Source organism: Myodes glareolus, chromosome 20 (assembly GCF_982192425.1).
Source record: "Myodes glareolus chromosome 20, mMyoGla1.1, whole genome shotgun sequence".
Classification (NCBI taxonomy): Eukaryota; Metazoa; Chordata; class Mammalia; order Rodentia; family Cricetidae; genus Myodes; species Myodes glareolus.
Genome location: NC_142045.1, coordinates 18,448,973 through 18,466,531, shown reverse-complemented (window position 1 = coordinate 18,466,531; position 17,559 = coordinate 18,448,973). Strand labels below are relative to the sequence as shown.

The 17,559-nt window shown below is 43.6% G+C and overlaps 1 protein-coding gene and 2 long non-coding RNA genes across 5 annotated transcripts in view; 2 read left to right on the top strand and 1 right to left on the bottom strand.

Moving 5' to 3' along the window:
- The window catches only part of LOC146890087 (uncharacterized), a 29,498-nt gene extending 23,683 nt beyond the window's left edge, over positions 1–5,815 (top strand). Inside the window, exons 3-4 of the long non-coding RNA XR_014999367.2 lie at positions 2,644–2,722; positions 5,289–5,815. This is a non-coding gene — a long non-coding RNA (uncharacterized LOC146890087). The remainder of the gene's footprint in view (positions 1–2,643; positions 2,723–5,288) is intronic.
- LOC125393988 (uncharacterized) overlaps positions 1–6,260 on the bottom strand; it is a 39,073-nt gene extending 32,813 nt beyond the window's left edge. For all 3 annotated transcript variants that reach the window (XR_014999364.2, XR_014999365.2, XR_014999366.2), the window contains exons 1-2: positions 6,086–6,260; positions 3,295–3,656 (exon numbers count right to left, since the gene is read on the bottom strand). This is a non-coding gene — a long non-coding RNA (uncharacterized LOC125393988). The remainder of the gene's footprint in view (positions 1–3,294; positions 3,657–6,085) is intronic.
- A 6,981-nt stretch (positions 6,261–13,241) lies between these two features.
- Positions 13,242–14,417, top strand: Arl14 (ARF like GTPase 14). Its single transcript, XM_048424740.3, is given in 2 exon segments — positions 13,242–13,963; positions 13,966–14,417. Coding segments are annotated over 2 exon segments (585 nt in total). The 5' UTR covers positions 13,242–13,405; the 3' UTR covers positions 13,993–14,417.
- The last annotated feature ends 3,142 nt before the right edge of the window (positions 14,418–17,559 follow it).

The following is a 17,559-nucleotide window of genomic DNA, read 5'->3' as shown; positions in this document are numbered from 1 at the left end:
TTTGATCTCAAGCACAGCATGGATTCGGCGTACTGGTGCATGCCCTCCAGTCCTAGCACCAAATAGACTGAGGCAGGACAAGCACAGGTTTGTGGTCATTTTAGGCTACATAGGCAGTTCCAGCCCAGCCTGGGGTACATGACACCCTGTCTCCAAAACAACAAGGCTAGAGAAGTGATGTGACTCAGTGCTTGAGAGTGCAGGCTCCTCTCTCAGAGAACCCGAGCTTGGTTCCCCGCATCCACTCCGGGCAGCTTACAGCCACCTGTGACTTCAGCTCCTGGAAATTAAACACCCTCTTCTGGCCTCTAAGGGAATCATCACACTCAAGGAACACACCATACACAATACACAATACACACCACACACACACACGCACATACAGGCACCAATCAAAATAATCCTTTTTAAAAAATGAAGAAAAATAATTCTATTTGGTTTCAAGCAACACAGACCAAAACTATGGAAGCGGGCCACCTGAACAGGAGGGTTTCCTTGTTGTCACATGAAGAAGCCAAAGGGAGGTATCAACTCCAATTATGGCTGGTGCCTAGAATGTCATCAAACTTCCAGCCTCTCTTACATGTTGTCCAACAGTTCCTTAATATGTAACCGCCTCTGGCTACAAAGGAAAGTTGAAGATAAAGAATTTTTTTAAAAAGAACACATCACCGTAATGGTATAGAGAGAGAGCTTGTGTCTGAATCTATGTCTTTTTGAGCTTTCTGTAAATATTTTCATGGAAAGTTATGTGTACATGTGTTTCACTTGCCAAATATTTAGTAAAAAGTGGGTATAGTTCCTACTTGGCTTGACTTAAAAAAATACTCCTTATTTTTTATGGTTGTATCTGTTTTGTTTTGTTCCCTTGCTCTTTTGTCCACTTGCCAAGTTTTCTTAAAGATCTAGCATTTCAACTCCGTTTTTTCTTCCTAAAGCCTCGTCCTCCATTCTCTCCATAAGTGGCAACATCACCAGCTCTGCTGTTTTGATAAAAAAGCAGAACAAACCCACGGACTCTCTCACCCCCACCCAGCAAGTTCCCCAGGATCCTCCCAGTGTACATTCAGAGTCGGATCAGGTCAGGTCACTTCCTCCTCCCCTGCTCCCCTCATCCTGTCCCAATGCCATCCTCTCCAGCTAGGGCAATATTCGGAGTCACCTACCTGGATTCCCTGCCTCCACATTGCCTGCCCTCCCTCACTAGCTGCTCGCCACACAGCTGTCAGGGTAGTCCTCAGCTCCCCTCCTCCCGGCTGTCCAGTGGCTTCCCAGAAGAAGGCAGAATAGACTCCAACTGTTCCCTGTGGCCTACAGTTCCTGTACTGCTCACTTTTCTAATAACGCTGTCTCATCTCCCCCAGAGTTCCCTTGTTTGACGAGGTTCCCGCAGCAGCCCCGGGCTCCGTCTCTTAGCTGGCTGCGACCTTTGTAGCACTAGGGCCTTTGCTCTCACTTCTGCTCTTCGTCATGATCCACATTTGACTGTGCCTGTCACCTTCTCTGGGACGCCAGTCGCTGGAGAGTCCCATCTGCTGCCGGCTCTTTTTAGTCCACCGCCTCTCCCCAGTAGCACTTTTGATCATCAGATAAGATACGGTCTGTGTATTTCCTCTTCTGCTTCCTGCTTTCTCTTGAAAGGCTCCCCACAACACCACAGCTTAGGCACATGCATGATTAAATGCCCTATAAATGTTTATAAACGTTTGCAACCAATTGTTTTCTTATTAGGACTGAATTTAACTCATAAATTAGCAGTGAGCTGGTATGTTGGGTTTTTTTTGCCACATTGCACCTCTTCCTATATTAAGTTATTTTTAAGAACAACTATAAAAATGCATCATTTTCTTCATATAGATTCTGCGCATGTTTTTAGTGAGACTATGTCTGGGTAATTTATAGTTATTATCACTACTGTGAGTGGAACTCTTTCTCCTTATTGTTGGCTAAAGGAATACTACCTTCCAGAGTCATAGGTGTGGCTGGCTGCAATATGGACTCTTGGTTTGTCATCCTACTCTGGGTTTTCTAGATAGACATACCATCTGTAAATTATTATTATTATTATTATTATCATTATTATCTGAGATAGGGTTTCTCTGTGTCACTTTGGCTCTCCTGGAACTCACTCTGTAGACCAGGCTGGTTTCGAACACAGAGTTCTGTGTTCCATCACCTCTCAGCAGGGATGGGTCTTGAAAGTAGAATGGTAAAGATCTTGGTAGAATAATTTTGCCACCACCACCCGACTACCATCTGTTGTTGTTGTTGTTGTTAACTGTCCTGTAGATGTAGACTTTTTGATGATTCCCGTACAGTCTTGGGCTTAGTGGTATTACTAAATTTAACATAAATAATATGTTAATGGTATTTTTATATTAAATTTTGTTTATATGGGTCTGGAGAGATGGCTCAGCAGATAAAAACACACACTAATCTTCCAGAGGACCCAGGTTTGGTTCCCAGCCGAGCCGTCTGTAGCTCTAGCTCCATGTAGCTGACACTTCCGCCTTCCTGAATTTACAACTCAGACACGTATGTACACACAATATGAGAAGTAAACTAAATCTTCAGAATTTGAGTTTGATGTTCTGGCTTACAGTTGGGTAGCTAAGTCTCTTTTCCTCTCTTTGTGAAAACCAGGCCTGATGTGTGAGCAGGCTGTGCCGGAGACTTGGGTTACTACGAGTCTGGGAGCTATGGTTCTGCAGACCATTTGTAGGTGAGTAAGAGAGCAACCATCAGTAAGGATATGAGGAAGTGCAATGAGCTAACAGTCCAAGCTGAGGGAATCCTGGTTAGGCTGTCGTTCTGATTCCTGCACATAACTCAGGGAGCAGAGCAAGCCCTCTGAGAATGCCGCTGAAACAGAGAGGTGTCAAGATGCCCTTCAGGGTCCTCTGTGTTCAAATCTGCAAAGAAACACTGCTTCCCAAGAGCAATGTTCCTGAGATAGGGAGAGCTGTGGGTTCCATGAAGCCTCCAGGGGTCCAAGCCTTGCAAACGTATTGAATTTGCCCATACCTCTCTGCAAGGTTTGCTGGCCTCAGACTTAGCCCTGCTGTAGCCTCCAAGGTCCCTTTGGTCTGAGGGTGAGTCACAGTTTCTCCACGAGTCTTTCTTAGTCACAGTGTCCCCTGACCTTCAAGGTCTGGCACATAGCGACCAGTAAATAATTCTCTAATTTCTGGCATAAATGTATTTTCTTAATAAACAATGACTTCTGCCAACCCTTGGAACTAAAAAGAAAAACATGTCAACAATGGGTTACAACACAAACTTTCGTGAACTTACCTAAGAGGTAAAGGAAAAAGCGTCCCAAGTTCAAGCAGACAGAGTAAGAAACTTGTGCAGATTCGTGCCTAAAGAAAAGGATAGAGTTGTGACCAAACGCCAAGATCGCGTGTGAAGTCTGTGCTTGACTTAAAAGCTGGCAAAGTCCAGTGCTTCCCCACACTAAATCCGAGACGCTTCTGCTTTTAGAGTATTCGATCCAAACGCTGAAAGTTCTCATTCTTCAGTGAGATTTAACTGTTTTCATAAACTTATCATGAATTTTGGCTGCGCTGAGGAAAGACGGCCACTAAGGCAGTCCAAAAGGTGCGCGCAGAATCCTTGGTGAATTAATTGTCTTGTCTGACCCTTGCTTCATATTCCTGGAAAAACAAAACAAAACAAAGCTCTAAGACCCTGTAGCAGTGGCATAGGACCTAAGGCTGCCCCATTTCTTTAACGATCTTCTTTGGGGTATGTGAATGTCTGTGTCTATGTCTGTGGGTGCTCTCGGGGACCAGAAGAGGGCAGTAGATCCCCTGGAGCTGGAGTTACAGATCGCAGAGAGCTATCCAGTGTGGATGCAGGGAAATGCACTTCTGTCCTCTGCGAGAGCCCAAGTGCTCTGACCACTGGGCCATCTTTCCAGCCCCACACTGCCTGGGTGGTCTGACTTACTGGGTCTCTGTCTCTTTAACTGTGACAGCATTTGCTTTTCTATCTTACTTTATCATTTCCCTTATTACAAGTTGTTTTTAAATTCCCTTTGAAATGTCTCATTAGAACTTGTTCGCTGCGTGTATTAGGATGTGGATAATTGTTTACCTAAGTGTTTAACTTGGTTGTGCTCTTTGGTATATCCTTTATGGGCTTTGAGGACTAAACCATATTAATCAGATCAATCTTTTTATGGTTCCTATTGTTACTTTCACACTTATCATAGGACTCTTTGAAGGCATAGGAAAGAATCAGAGAATAATGACTTTGCTTCTGTAAGTTCCAGCCTTTACTTAGATATAATTACTTTTCCTTAATACTCGTAGGTAATTTAATTAGAATACATTAAAAATGGCTGAAGATGAATTTTTCCTGTGTGATCACGTGAGCAAACACTGCATCTCATCTTTCACGATGGAGTTTTGACATTTAGATGGATATCAACTAATATCTTTTTTAAGTTTTAAATTTTTTTATTCAAAAAAATCAATTAATTTATTTATTCAAAATAAATCAGAAAATGCTAAGAATCTGTGCAAATGTACGATGTCTTTTGATGTCTAGCAACAAGTCCTGGGAAATAAAATTACAGGGTCACCTTCAGCTGGACCAGCAAGTATTATCTAAGTGTTTGTTCTAGTAAAACAAGAATTCAAAACTTAACTGTCTTGGCAATAGAGATGTCTTCATGAAAACCTGACAGCCATTTCTTTTGAGTATTTTTTAGTTCCTAAATGTCATTGCTTGTATTTGATGATGAGGTCAGTGGCAGTTCATAGTTTCAAAGTCTTTGCTGCCAAGAAGTATAGATTCCAGTCAAAATTACGTGGGCATAAGAGAAACACGCTTTTGTTCTCATTGTTGTTTCTAACCCCCCCCAACTAATATCTTGATGCTCTTTAGACATAGTGTGGGGGCTGGAGAGATGGCTCATTGGTTAAGAACACTTGTAACTATTGCTGAGGACAGCGGACCTGAGTTCAGTTCCTGACACCTACAGGAATCAGTTCACACCCACCTGGGACTCCAGCACCAGGGAATCTGATGCTTCTATGTGTGCTGCACTCGTACATATAATATACCCACACACAGAAACAGGCACAGATAAAATCAAAACAGGACAAAAAAGGTCTAAATATAAATAAATAAAAATAAATCTTTTTTATTTTATTTATGGGCAGAATAGTTCAGTTTTGTTAGCCTGCAGGTTTGTGTTTTGTTTTGTGCTGTTTGAGATAGAATCTATGTAGCTTAGGTACCATCAGTCTGAACATTCTCTCTTCCTTCTGTCTCCCTAGTGCTGAGGTTACAGGCTTAAGTCATCCAGGATGGAATTACTTTTAAGTTAATCAGTGTAAACAACAGCCAGGAGCATGACACTATGTCTTCCACAACCACGGAGCTGGTATCAAGGGGCAACACAAATCATCTGGAAGGAGCGGGGCTGCCTTCAAGAAGAGATATCATAAAACAAAACAAAGCCCAAACCCAAGTTATGAGGTACAAAAAAATGTTTTGTTTCTGAGGTTTTGTTTTCTGGTTTTTTGGTTATTGCTGTTGTTTTGTTTATTTGAGATAGGGTTTCTCTGTGTAGTCCTGACTGTCCTAGAACTTGTTCTGTAGACCAGGCTAGCCTCGATTCACAGAGATGCGTCTATCTGGGCCTCTCTGTTGGGATGTAAGCATGCACCGCCACTGCCAGGCTGTGAAAACCATGTTTATTTAGCCTGTAATAGAGTCCAGTAATCCAATGCTTAAAAAAAACAATTATTATTCCTGGCCGCTACTCATATACCCTCAGCTGACAAGAAGAAAAAGGAAAGAAAGAAATCAAAAGTGAGAAGGCGAAAGGAGAAAAGCAAGGGCGTGGGAGACCAGAAAAGTGAAAGCAGACGAATGCCTTGACCTTGACCCTCACGCGTTACTTCCCTGAAGCCAGAAGTGGTCACCCAGCACGTGCTGAGATCCCATTCTGCCCTCTTCCCATCCTTCCTCTAAGATTAAGACCAAGAGCGGCAGCTTGACCACTTGAGCAGCCGCTCACTGAGTAAGCATTCATTCCCAATCTTACTCAGTCTTGCTCGCAAGACCACACCTCCGTTTTCCGCAAGTCAGTTCCGTTTACGCTTGGTTCCTAACGCGCTCATTTTCAGCATGCCTTCCGCTTTTCAAACTGTCCGGGGGTTCGGGCTGAGAGTTGAAGTGAGCCCCGGGAGGTGCCAAGTTTGCTCCGCAGGAACCCGCAGCTTCCTCTCTTCTCTCATCTGCCACGCCCCTTCTCGGCTGGACACCTCCTCTTTATGACTTCTTTGCTTCCTTACATTCCTGTTCTCATTTTTACTCGTGCCCAGTGTTAGAGTTAGTTACTTGAGAGTGCAGATCGTTAAGGGCATATTCACACTGCTAGTGTTTTGTGTTAGATACAGAAATGCTGCGTGTCCAATACAAGAGTTTTGTTTTTTTGGCTCGCTTGCTTTTTAAAAGCACTCTTGCTGTATAACTCAGGCTTCTTAAACACTGTCTCCTAGGTGCTAGGATTACAGATGTATACCACGATGTCCAACGTCGACCTAAGTTTGACGAACACGTGAATAAAGCGTGTAAAATTATATGCGCACCTGAACTAAAATAGGAAAAACAGACAAAAGTGCAGTTCATAACCACACCAGGTTTCAAATGTTTGGATGATTTAAAGATGTTTTTTAGGACAAAAGAGTCTCCTCAAAAATAGCAAAACTACATATAAAGTAAATTTTAAAGGTTTTAAATGTTTGTTCTTTTTTCGTTGATGGGTATATGTGTGAGTGAGTGCATGCCAGGCCTATACAAGCACCTGCCAAGGCCAGAGGAGGGGGTTAGATCATTTAAAGTTGGAGTGGTAGGCAGTTGTAGCCACCCACAGTGGTGTTATTAGAAGAGCAGCAGGCACTGCTAACTGCTGAACCATTTCTCCAGCTCCCATTTTTAAAGATTACGAAATATAGTTCAGCCTTGCGTTCCTTCCTAAGGGGGAACTGTTACCTATTTGGGAAACAGCAGATGGTCACTGCTCACCAGAGTGAACCTGGATCACAGAGATGAAGAACTCTAAAGCGACAGAGACCTACACCAACCCCTTTTCTCACTGAAGTCGGAAGGGAATAGGTTAGGTTAATGGTGGTCCGGGTTACACAGCCCTGTGCTGCTGTTGTTGACTCCCTGATGCTTGCTAGCTAGCCAGACTCCATGTATCGCTGGAGTCAGAGATACCTGAATCAATATCCTTTAATAGTCCTTCATCAGGGTAAGGGATGCTATGGTCCCTCATGGTCCAGCCTTAGCCTTCAGACTGCCTCTCTTGTGCTGTGCTTTCCTCTTGTTTATTTTAACTTTACTGGGAGGGCGATATCTTAGTTAGGGTTTCTATGGCTGTGAAGGGGCACCACGGCCATGGCAACTCTTATAAAAGAAAACATTTAATTGGGCTGGCTGACAGCTTCAGAGGTTTAGTCCATTATCGTCATGGAGGGACAAGACAGCATGCAGGCAGACATGGTGCTGGAGAAGGAGCTGAGAGTTCTACATCTTGATCAGAAGGCAACAGGAAGAAGTGACCCGTGGACCACACTGAGTGTAGCTTGAGCAGAGGAGACCTCAAAGCCCACTCCCACAATGACACACTTCCTCCAACAAGGTCATACCTACAAAGGCCACACCTCCTACTGGTGCCATTTTTTATGAACTTATGGGGGCCAATTACATTCAGATCCCCACAGGGGTGTAATTTGGTGGAACCCTGGGGGAGAGATCCAGTGCAGTGATTGATTTTCTCCAGAATCCAACACTCCCACTCTAATCATCAAATTGTTCCTCACTTTGAAAAGGCTAAAATCAGCACTACTTTTACTTATTTTCAAAATGTCTCATATTTATTTGTTGTTCTTGCTTTTGAGACAGGTTTTCTCTGTGTAGCCCAGGATATCCTGGAACTTACTCTGTAGACCAGGCTGGCCTCAAACTCGGAGATCTGCCTGCCTCTGCCTCTTGAGTGTGTAGGGACTAGAAGAGGTCAGAGGTGTTTGTTTCCCTGTAACTGGAGCTGCAGGTGCTTATGAGCTCCTGACACAGGTGCTGGAACTAGAACTCTGGTCCTCTGGAAGAGCACTATGGTGTTCTTGACTGCTGAGCCATCTCTACAGCTTCTTAGGTATTTTTAAATGCTAGATAATATTTTAAAAATCATCATAAATGAGAGGAAAACATATCAGCTACATGGCAGGCTCTATAGAGTATCTCTTCACATTTATTTAATGTAAGAGTACCTTTACACCCCTCCATTTACACCCTGCATTGATTGGTAAGTACAAGCAGCAGATATGAACTGAGATCCACCAGTCTCCTCATGGGGACCTTTAGGGATGTGGGTGTTAACAGCGTCAATTCTGGCAGAAGATATGGCCCTGAGAAGAAAGGTCACAGATTGGACTCTGCCATTCTTCACTGAATCCTGAGTGCCTGTTGCTCTGGACCAGACTGCACTTTTAAGAACTAGGTGTAAAAGCGCTTGGTGGGTGAAAATGTTGCTTTCTCTAAACTGGGAGCTTGAGAGAGCCGGCTCTGGTGATTCATAGCTGTAATTCCAACACCTGGGAGGTTAAAGTCAGAGGACCATGGGAGATTCCAGGGGAGCCTGAACTATACATAGTAACTTTCAGACAGTGTGGGCTACACGGTGAGATCCTGTTTCAAAACTCAAAAAAGAAAAAAAGAATGGGGCTAAGGAGGTAGCTTGATTGGTAGAGCGCTTGCCTACTGTGCATGAAGCTGCGGGCTGCATCCCCACTGCCGTACAAATCTTTCATTCCAGTTCATGGGAGGCTGAAGTAGGCAGATCTCTGTGAGTTGGAGGTCAGCCTGGTCTCCATAAGATGTTTCAGGCCAGCCAGGACAACACAGTGAGATCCTGTGCCAAATAAATAAATAAAAACAAACAACAAAAACTAATTCAAGGTCATCTTCAGTTGCCCAGCTAATTTGAGGCTAGCCTGAGTTACATGAAACTTTTGTCTCAAGAAGAAGAGAATTAAAGAAACTAAACTAAGTAAACTAAATAAGAGAATCCACATGTGTTTGGGGAGAGGACCAAATGATCAAACATTTGTAGGCACAGAATGATAAACAGGAGAAGGAGATTGTTCTGCTCCCCTGTCATGTGTTCACCGCACTCTGATGCTCTGCCCTGAGAAGGGACCTGTGCTTTGGTGGCAACGAGCGTAAAGGCAAGGACACAGCAGCATCCTCACTGTGGTCTGGATACACAGAAGGATGCTCGAGCACCAACAGGACAAATTGCGTAGGATCACCTTAGTGAGTTTGATATAGAAAACGTCTAACTTTTCGGTTATGTTTAGCTTATTTAAAGCATAGGAGTGGGAGAAAGCTCGAGTGGCGTGCAAAGTCCCCAGCTCACCTGGAGAAGAGCATCCTTCTCACATCCTGAACCTGGATCCTTTTTTTCTGTGAATGTTGCCAAATTTGATCAGCTCATTCCAGTTCAGTTCCTTCCAACGTTTCTTTCTTTCTTTCTTTCTTTCTTTCTTTCTTTCTTTCTTTCTTTCTTTCTTTCTTTCTTTCTCTCTTTCTCTCTCTCTCTTCCTTCCTTCCTTCCTTCCTTCCTTCCTTTCTTTTTTCTTTCCTTCTTTCTTCTTTCTTTCTTTCTTTCTTTCTTTTTTTTTCCCTGAAAGCTTTTAAGGCTAGAAGGAAGTTTGGGGGGACAAAAAACCAAAACCAAACCATCAACCACAGTTCAAAGAATCCCATTTAACTGATCATTTAACCCCACCTGCTCCGTGCTATGGCCCTGTTTGCGTGCATTCCTCCCCTTGCACAGATGCATATCTGCGATGCACCTGTATCTGTTGATTCGGTTGTTGCTATCATTCCTAGCATCATCTTAGAACAAGGGTGTGCTATTTCATGCCCGTAATTCCACCGTTGCCCTCAAGAAGTTTACCGCTGACGACCCATGGCGGTGTGCGTCTCTGAGCCCATAGGCACACACAGGCCCAGGACTTATTTTGGATGGCCTCCTCTGCTTTATTTTTCCATGTTATTTCTCCAGATAATTTCTCAATGAGTCTGGAGATTGCCATTTCAGCTAGACTGGGTGGCCAGAGAGCCCCCCATCCAGCTTTTCACCCCCAGCCCCACCCTGGACTGGGGTTACAGACATGTGCTGTGGCACCTGCCTTTATGCTTGGGAATCTGAATTCAGGCCCTCAGGCTGGAACATCAAACACATTGTCCGCTGAGACATCTCCTGAGTCCCAGCCAATGTAATAAATACTCCATAACCAACTTCCCTAATACTTACACTTACATATTTATATATTTATTTATTTATCCTCTTTTTGAAGCGAGTCTCACTATGTCTCCTTAGCTGGTCTAGGAGCTTGCTGTGTAGACCAGACCGGCCTCAAACTAACAGAGATCCACCCGCCTTGCTGGTGTTGTCTCATTGGTTTATTATTGTTTTAACTGGTATTTTTGTGAAGCATTGTTTACAGAACCGCACGCTACACTTTTACTGTCCTCTGCTCGGCTTTTTCTCCTACTGATTTCCGCTTCTTTCGTGACGTGGACAGAATTGAAGACTCTAGACCTGCCGTCTTACTTCGTGTTCAGCTGAGTCAGCAAATACAGGCGCATCACAGTTAGCTGTAGCTGGCTTTCTCGTGACACAAATGTGTAGAACAACAGCCGCCTGTGCACAAACTGTTGCTTCTCCATCTCCAACCTGTGCTTTTCCAAGTTTGAGATTCACCTCATGAATCCCTGATGCCTTTCACCCCGAAACAATCCCTGAAGATCCAGATACTTAGCTTTTCTCATGGAATGGGACATTTTCCACTTACGTGCCTTTCATTTGTTTATGTATCTTTTGTCTTCTCTCTAGTGAAAGGCCATTTTAAGGCAGATCTAATAATTTGCTAGGCTGGCACCTAGCAAAGTATGGTTCACATTAGAGTAGGCATTTTTATCTGTCAACCACACATCTGCCTACACACCGATCGGCTGACCGGATGGCCAGTGGGGTCAGTACAACAGCTTCCATTGAGGAGATATAGTGAGTTGGTTAAAAATGTAAACTGTAAGCCCACTTACAGACTTTTTTTGTTTTATTTTTAATTATGTGAACGTGCATGTGCATGCCATGTGTGGGGGTGCTGGGGGAGGCCAGAAGGAGATGGTAGATCCTCTGGAGTTGGAGTTATAGGTAGTTCAGGAGCTGTTGAAAGGAGGTGGTAGGAACCAAACTCTGTTCCTTTGCAAGGGCAGCAAGTATTCTTAACTTCTGGGCCATCTCTCTAGGTCCTCACTTTTTTTCCCCTGTGTATTTTTTTTTTGTGTACACAGTAGTTTACTTCAAAACTTTTTTCTTTTTTTTTTAAATTTTTAGTGAAAATAGAACATGACATCATATGCCTCAAAGTTTTTTCATAAAAATCATATTGTTAAGCATTGAGGGGAGCCTTTCCGTCTAGAGATTCCATTGCTCATTTTTCATTGTTTATTGTTACTCATAAAAACAAATTATGTGTGTGCATTTGTGTGTGTGTGTGTGTGTGTGTGTGTGTGTGTGTACACTTGCCACCACGGACTTGTGGATGCCAGAGGAAAACTGAGGAGTTGTTCTCTCCCTCAATCTCTCTTCTCCATGGGTTACGGGGTCATGCAGAGGCTTGACAAATGTGTGGCAAATGCCTCCCCCAGGGAGCATCCCAGCCCTAGAGTTCATTCTACAACACTGGGAAATTCTTGCAAATTGTTTATTTGTGCTCCGCTGGCCTACTTCTGTCTTCTGAGGAATAAGGCCTCATCTTTGGACTGTGACTGAAGCTGATTTTCTCTCCCTCTTCTCTTTCTCTGAAATATACCTTTAATGTTTGCCATTAACCTCTCACGCAGTTTTTTTTCTTTCTTCCTTCCTTCCTTCCTTCCTTTTCTTCTTCTTCTTCTTCTTCTTCTTCTTCTTCTTCTTCTTCTTCTTCTTCTTCTTCTTCTTCTTCTTCTTCTTTTTCTTCTTGAGACAGGGTTTCTCTGTAACTTTGGAGCCTGTCCTGGAACTAGCTCTTGTAGACCAGGCTGGCCTCGAACACACAGAGATCCGCCTGCCTCTGCCTCCTGAGTGCTAGTGTTAAAGATGTGTACTACCACCACCTGGCTCCTATTATGCAGCTTCTAATAGATCTTTTTTTTATTCCCTCTTTTTCTTTTTCCCCGAGACAGGGTTTCTCTGTGTAGCTTTGGCCATCCTGGAACTCACTCCGCATACCAGGCTGGCTTTGAACTCAGAGATCTGCCTGCCTCTGCTCCCTGAGTGCCCGGATTAAAGGCGTGCACCACCACCACCACAGGGCTTTAAAATACCTGCTTTTCAAAATAAGTTTTCAGGACTTGGTCTTTGTTTTCTGAGTTCCTTTTTTTTTTTTTTTAAATCTTATCCGCTTCTTGTTTTAGGAATATATATATATATATATATATATATATATATATATATATATATATATGAACACTGTTCTTCCCGATGCCTTTCTCCAGTGCCCCAACCCCGAAGCCTCGGCTTTGTCTCACTAAGCCAATTACCACTCATCTTCCACCCATTTTCTGTCTCCTAGAATCTCTGTTAAAAACCCCACCCCCCAATGGACTTTCTGTGTTCTTTTTTTCCTTTATCATCGCTCTGATGAAGTTCACTCGCGGTCAGTTTGCCATCTTCAGCCGGTCTGTTGTATGGAAAAGTGTATGGGTAAAATATTTCCCTGGAGAAATTTGGTTCTGTGAATAGCGTAAGTTCCCTGCCTGGAAGTGATGCTTTGCTTATGAGACTGAGGTTGGCAGGCTCAAAGTTTCCCACTGAGTAACCTGGTAAGAGGAAGCATTTAGATACAGAGAGGGCTATAAACTCTGCAGGTGGTTAGACAGCCCTGATACTTAGTTACAAATGGATAAGATAGTTCTACTAAAGAGTTTAGTTCAAGCTACTTAAAACCAAAGGTCAGAACCGGTGGTGGTCCTGGGAATGTCTTTTTTAGTCTTTGATTTCCTCTAAACGTTTGCACCTGAGAGAATAAAGCTGTAGCATCGGGCCACTCCCAATCCTACTCACGGGCAAAGAATGTCCCCTTTGAGCCACTGTGACACCGGCTGGTTACTCCCACAGATTCCTCAGGATTGGCTGGGACTGCAAATAAAGCTGTTTGACTGTAATCAAGTCGATAAGCTACAATATAAACGAAGCTGCCAGCCACCTGCTCTCAAGCTACAGATGTGGCGCTTACTTACTTTTTCTCCCTAAGCGTTTTCATGCAAGAATTGGGAAGGAACCACTGTACCTGGTCGGAAGAAAAGAACTTCAAGGAAGAAAAATCCCAAAATGGGATTGCTGAATTCTAAAAATCCCAAAGGCAAACAAGCCCATATTCTTCTTCTGGGACTCGACTCGGCTGGGAAATCTACTCTGCTTTACAGGTTAAAGTTTGCCGAGACTCTCACAACCATCCCAACCATCGGCTTCAACGTGGAAATGGTCCAGCTGGAGAGTGATCTTCCGCTCACCGTGTGGGATGTTGGAGGGCAGGAGAAGATGCGCACCGTCTGGGACTGCTACTGTGAGAACGCAGACGGGCTCCTGTACGTGGTGGACTGTTCCGACGGCAAGCAGAGACTCAAGGACTCCTGTAAAGAGTTCAAGCACATTTTGCAGAATGAACACATCAAAAACGCGCCGGTCGTCATATTAGCCAACAAACAAGATTTGCCCGGAGCTCTGAGTGCCGAGGAAATCACCAGGATATTCAAGGTGAAGAAGCTGTGTAGCAATCGGTGCTGGTACGTGCAACCCTGCTGCGCCGTCACTGGAGAAGGGCTGGATGCCGGGTTCAGGAAATTGACTGAGTTTGTGAAAAGCCACCTGAAGGCCAGGGACGCCTTAAGACCTTAGCATTCTTCAAGCAGAAATGAGGCTGTGGAACCGTCCCGGCCTCTGAAAGACAATGACGAAGTGGAAATGGGAATTCTGTTTTATTTCCCATGAGAAGTGAAAAAAGTGAGTTACTGACTTTGTACATTTTCCCGGAGGTTAATTTCACCCTGTCCAGCTAAAGATGGAACTTTATAGCAAACTATGGGGTAACGGTCATCGAGATGGAAGAATTCGTATTTTGAAAAGGTTAATGTGTTGGATGATTTGAAAGTCATATTTAGAACCAGAGAAATGTTTATTAATTTTCTATGACCAGTAGAGTAATATCCGTCTGCTTATACAGTCAGGGCTCTTTCAAATGCTTCCCAGCCGTTGCACTGCGGCAGGTATTGAATTTTTACCCTGTTCCTGGGTAATAACTGAGTGGTGAGAAAAAAATTAAATTATGGAGAGGGAAAAGGTTGATGTTAGCCTCTTGGAAATCTTTGTTTTCTAAACACAACCCCCGTTCCACCCCCAGTCCTTCCAGCTTGTTGAAATCTATTTCTGGTAACTTCCTCCAGTGAGTCTTTTTGAAAATATATTTTTTATTATTTGAGCATTTCATACTATGCATATTGGTCATATTCTCACACACACACACACACACACACACACACACACACACATGCACACATACACACTCCCCGTGAGTCTTAAACATCTTTAGTTGCTCAAAGGAGGGGTTCTGCAGCGTAAACTCTTGGTTTGGAGCTTTGCTCAAGGCTAAAGCCTTGGGACCGGCTTCACTGGAACTCAGCTCAGCAGCCCTATTGCTTAGGAACACAGGTGCTCTTGGCACTGACCAAACAGGAAGCCAAGCCAGACTTTGCTCCCAGAGGCCTTGCAGTTCACTGGGGGAAGTGACAGGAAGCTGGTAGCTGGAGCAGGGCAGTGTGCGCTGCAAGTTTTTGCATGAGAGAGAGACACACACCCTAGGGACAGGAAACACTTCTTGTAGGAGATGGAGTTGAAGAGGGTGTCTAGCTACCAGGGACCCCGCCACAGAGGGAGGTTAGTCAAGAAACATTCTCATCACTAGGTGATTCTCCAAAGTCATCATGACCACGGGAAGACGTGGGTGGTTGAGCAGCAAAGGAACAGAGGATGGGGGTTGGTTTCTCCGTGAGAACAGTAGTGCTCCCAGAGAGAGGCCCTGGGACCTACACTTTCTCCTTTCCCACCCCAGTGAGGCCCCTTTGGTGTAGGATAATGCCACCGAGCTCCATGGCAACCCCAGTGGCACAAATAGTAAGACAATAGGGGAAAATAAAGGTTTAATAAGTCAAGTGTAGGACTGGAGAGATGGTTCAGAGGTAAAGAGCACTTGCTGCTCTTCTGGCAGACTTGAATGTGTTCCTAACTCATACTGGCTGGCTCACAATTACATGGAACTCCAGTTCCAGCACTCTTTTCTGGGCATTAATTAGCACATAGGTGGCACACACATACATATACACAGAAGTAAAAATAAAAATAAATCTTAGAAAAAAAGTAAGTCAAGGGTGATGGCCCCTGGGTTCCTCTAAAATGTTTTTGTCCTTATAGCTGTAATTTGCTCAGTCAAGGTCCTTCTGTGCTTCATAGGATGCCCCCAGGAAAGGAGAGACACATAAAAATGGTGACTTTTGGTTTAAAACTGTGTGTATAGCAGTCACCGGGATAAATGCTTTCCCCTATCTTCTCATGGAATGTTTACAATTGAGGAAAATAGGCATTAATATTTCAGTTTACAGACGTGAGCATCGGGACTGAACAAGGTGAAGTCACATCTGTCTCTCTCTCTCTCTCTCTCTCTCACACACACACACACACACACAGAGAGAGAGAGAGAGAGAGAGAGAGAGAGAGAGGAGGTTCGGAAGACAACCGAGGAGTCAACTTCTTCCACTGTGTACGTCCTGGGGACTGGGCTGAGGTCACAGACTTGGCAGCAAGTGCCTTTACCTGTTGAGACACCTCTCCAGCCAACTACTCCCCCATTTCTTTTATTTTTGAGTTTAATAATATAATTACATCATGTCTCCCTCTTTTTTCCTCCTTCCAGATTCTCCCATATGCCCTTCCTTGCTCTTTTTCCACTTGCGCTCTCTGTTTCACTCATTTGAACTGAGAAATTGCCAGAGCTAAGATTGGAACTTAGGTGTGTCTGACTCCAAGAAAGGCCTCCGCTGTTCCTTACTGCATCACTGTAGAGAGAAAATATCCTCTCTGTCATCAGTGAGCTTCCAGTACACAAGAGCTGGGGCTGGGCATCTAACTCATTGGTCAAATAACTTTACCAGCAATTCAAGATGCCCTGGTTTGATCCCAATCAGGGGATGGGGGAACTCTAGGTGATATGGATTCTATAATGAGAACGTTCTTGGAAAAAAGGGAAGGCAAATACACTAGTTAAGCACACTAGCAGATACAAGAAACACGTGGAAAGATCCGCCGATGATTCCAGGGAGCTCTGGAATGGTGATGCTAAAGGTTCCAAGTAGAGCTCTCCCCTGAGTTTCACGAGATGACCAACGCCCCATGCTTTACAGTTCCTTCATGTGTTTCTAATTTAGTCTTAAAATTAGGAGCCATTCATTTATTTCAATGCAGAATATCTGAACAGAAAGCGATCCTTTTGTCCCTGCTATTTGGTAATATGAATTAGGTCAACCGGTATGATGTAAAATTCAAAGAAAGGAGTTTGGAAACATATCAAAAATACTGGAAGTTGGGGTAGTAGGCATCTGCAGTCTCTTGATAAACTGGTGTTTTCTTGTCATTGAAAACACTCTTATTAACAGCAGGTGTTCCTCAGAATCTGTGTCAAGAGTTCCCAGAAGTGTGCGGGGTCGGTTGTACCTAGGACCCACTTTCCCAGCAGTTTCTGACTTTTCTGTGCTAATTTCACCAGTCTTCCCTTCAACATTTCCTGCCTGCTCTCGCTCCTGGCTTGCTTTCCTCTACTCAATAACACGGGTGAGAAAATTGGTGTACACACACACACACACACACACACACATACACACACACACACACACATACTATATACTATATAGTACACACATACTATATATTTACTACATATACACATATACTATTAATGCACACACAGTATATATACACATTATACATACACATACACACTATATACACACACTATACATATATACACATACTATATATACATACACAGTATATATACACACATGCTATATATAAACACACACTATATATACACACACTATATTTATATGTGCACACATGCATGCATGCACACATGCACACACACACATACACACACACAAACATACCCACTTAACCCTCTTCACCCTGATATACTTACTCATAAAGGCTAAATTTGAGGGAAGAGCGGAAGACAAGCTATAAACAGTAGAAAAACAGTAGTAAGATATTTCCTAGTAGATGAAAGAGGCTATGCATACTCATACTTTTATGTTTATTGCTATACCTTTTATTTATCTTCTTCTATACATTTTATTTATGTTTTGTGTGAATGGTGCTGGAGACTGAACCCAGGGCCTCATACATTCTAGGTGAGCACTCTGCCATTGAACTGGGCT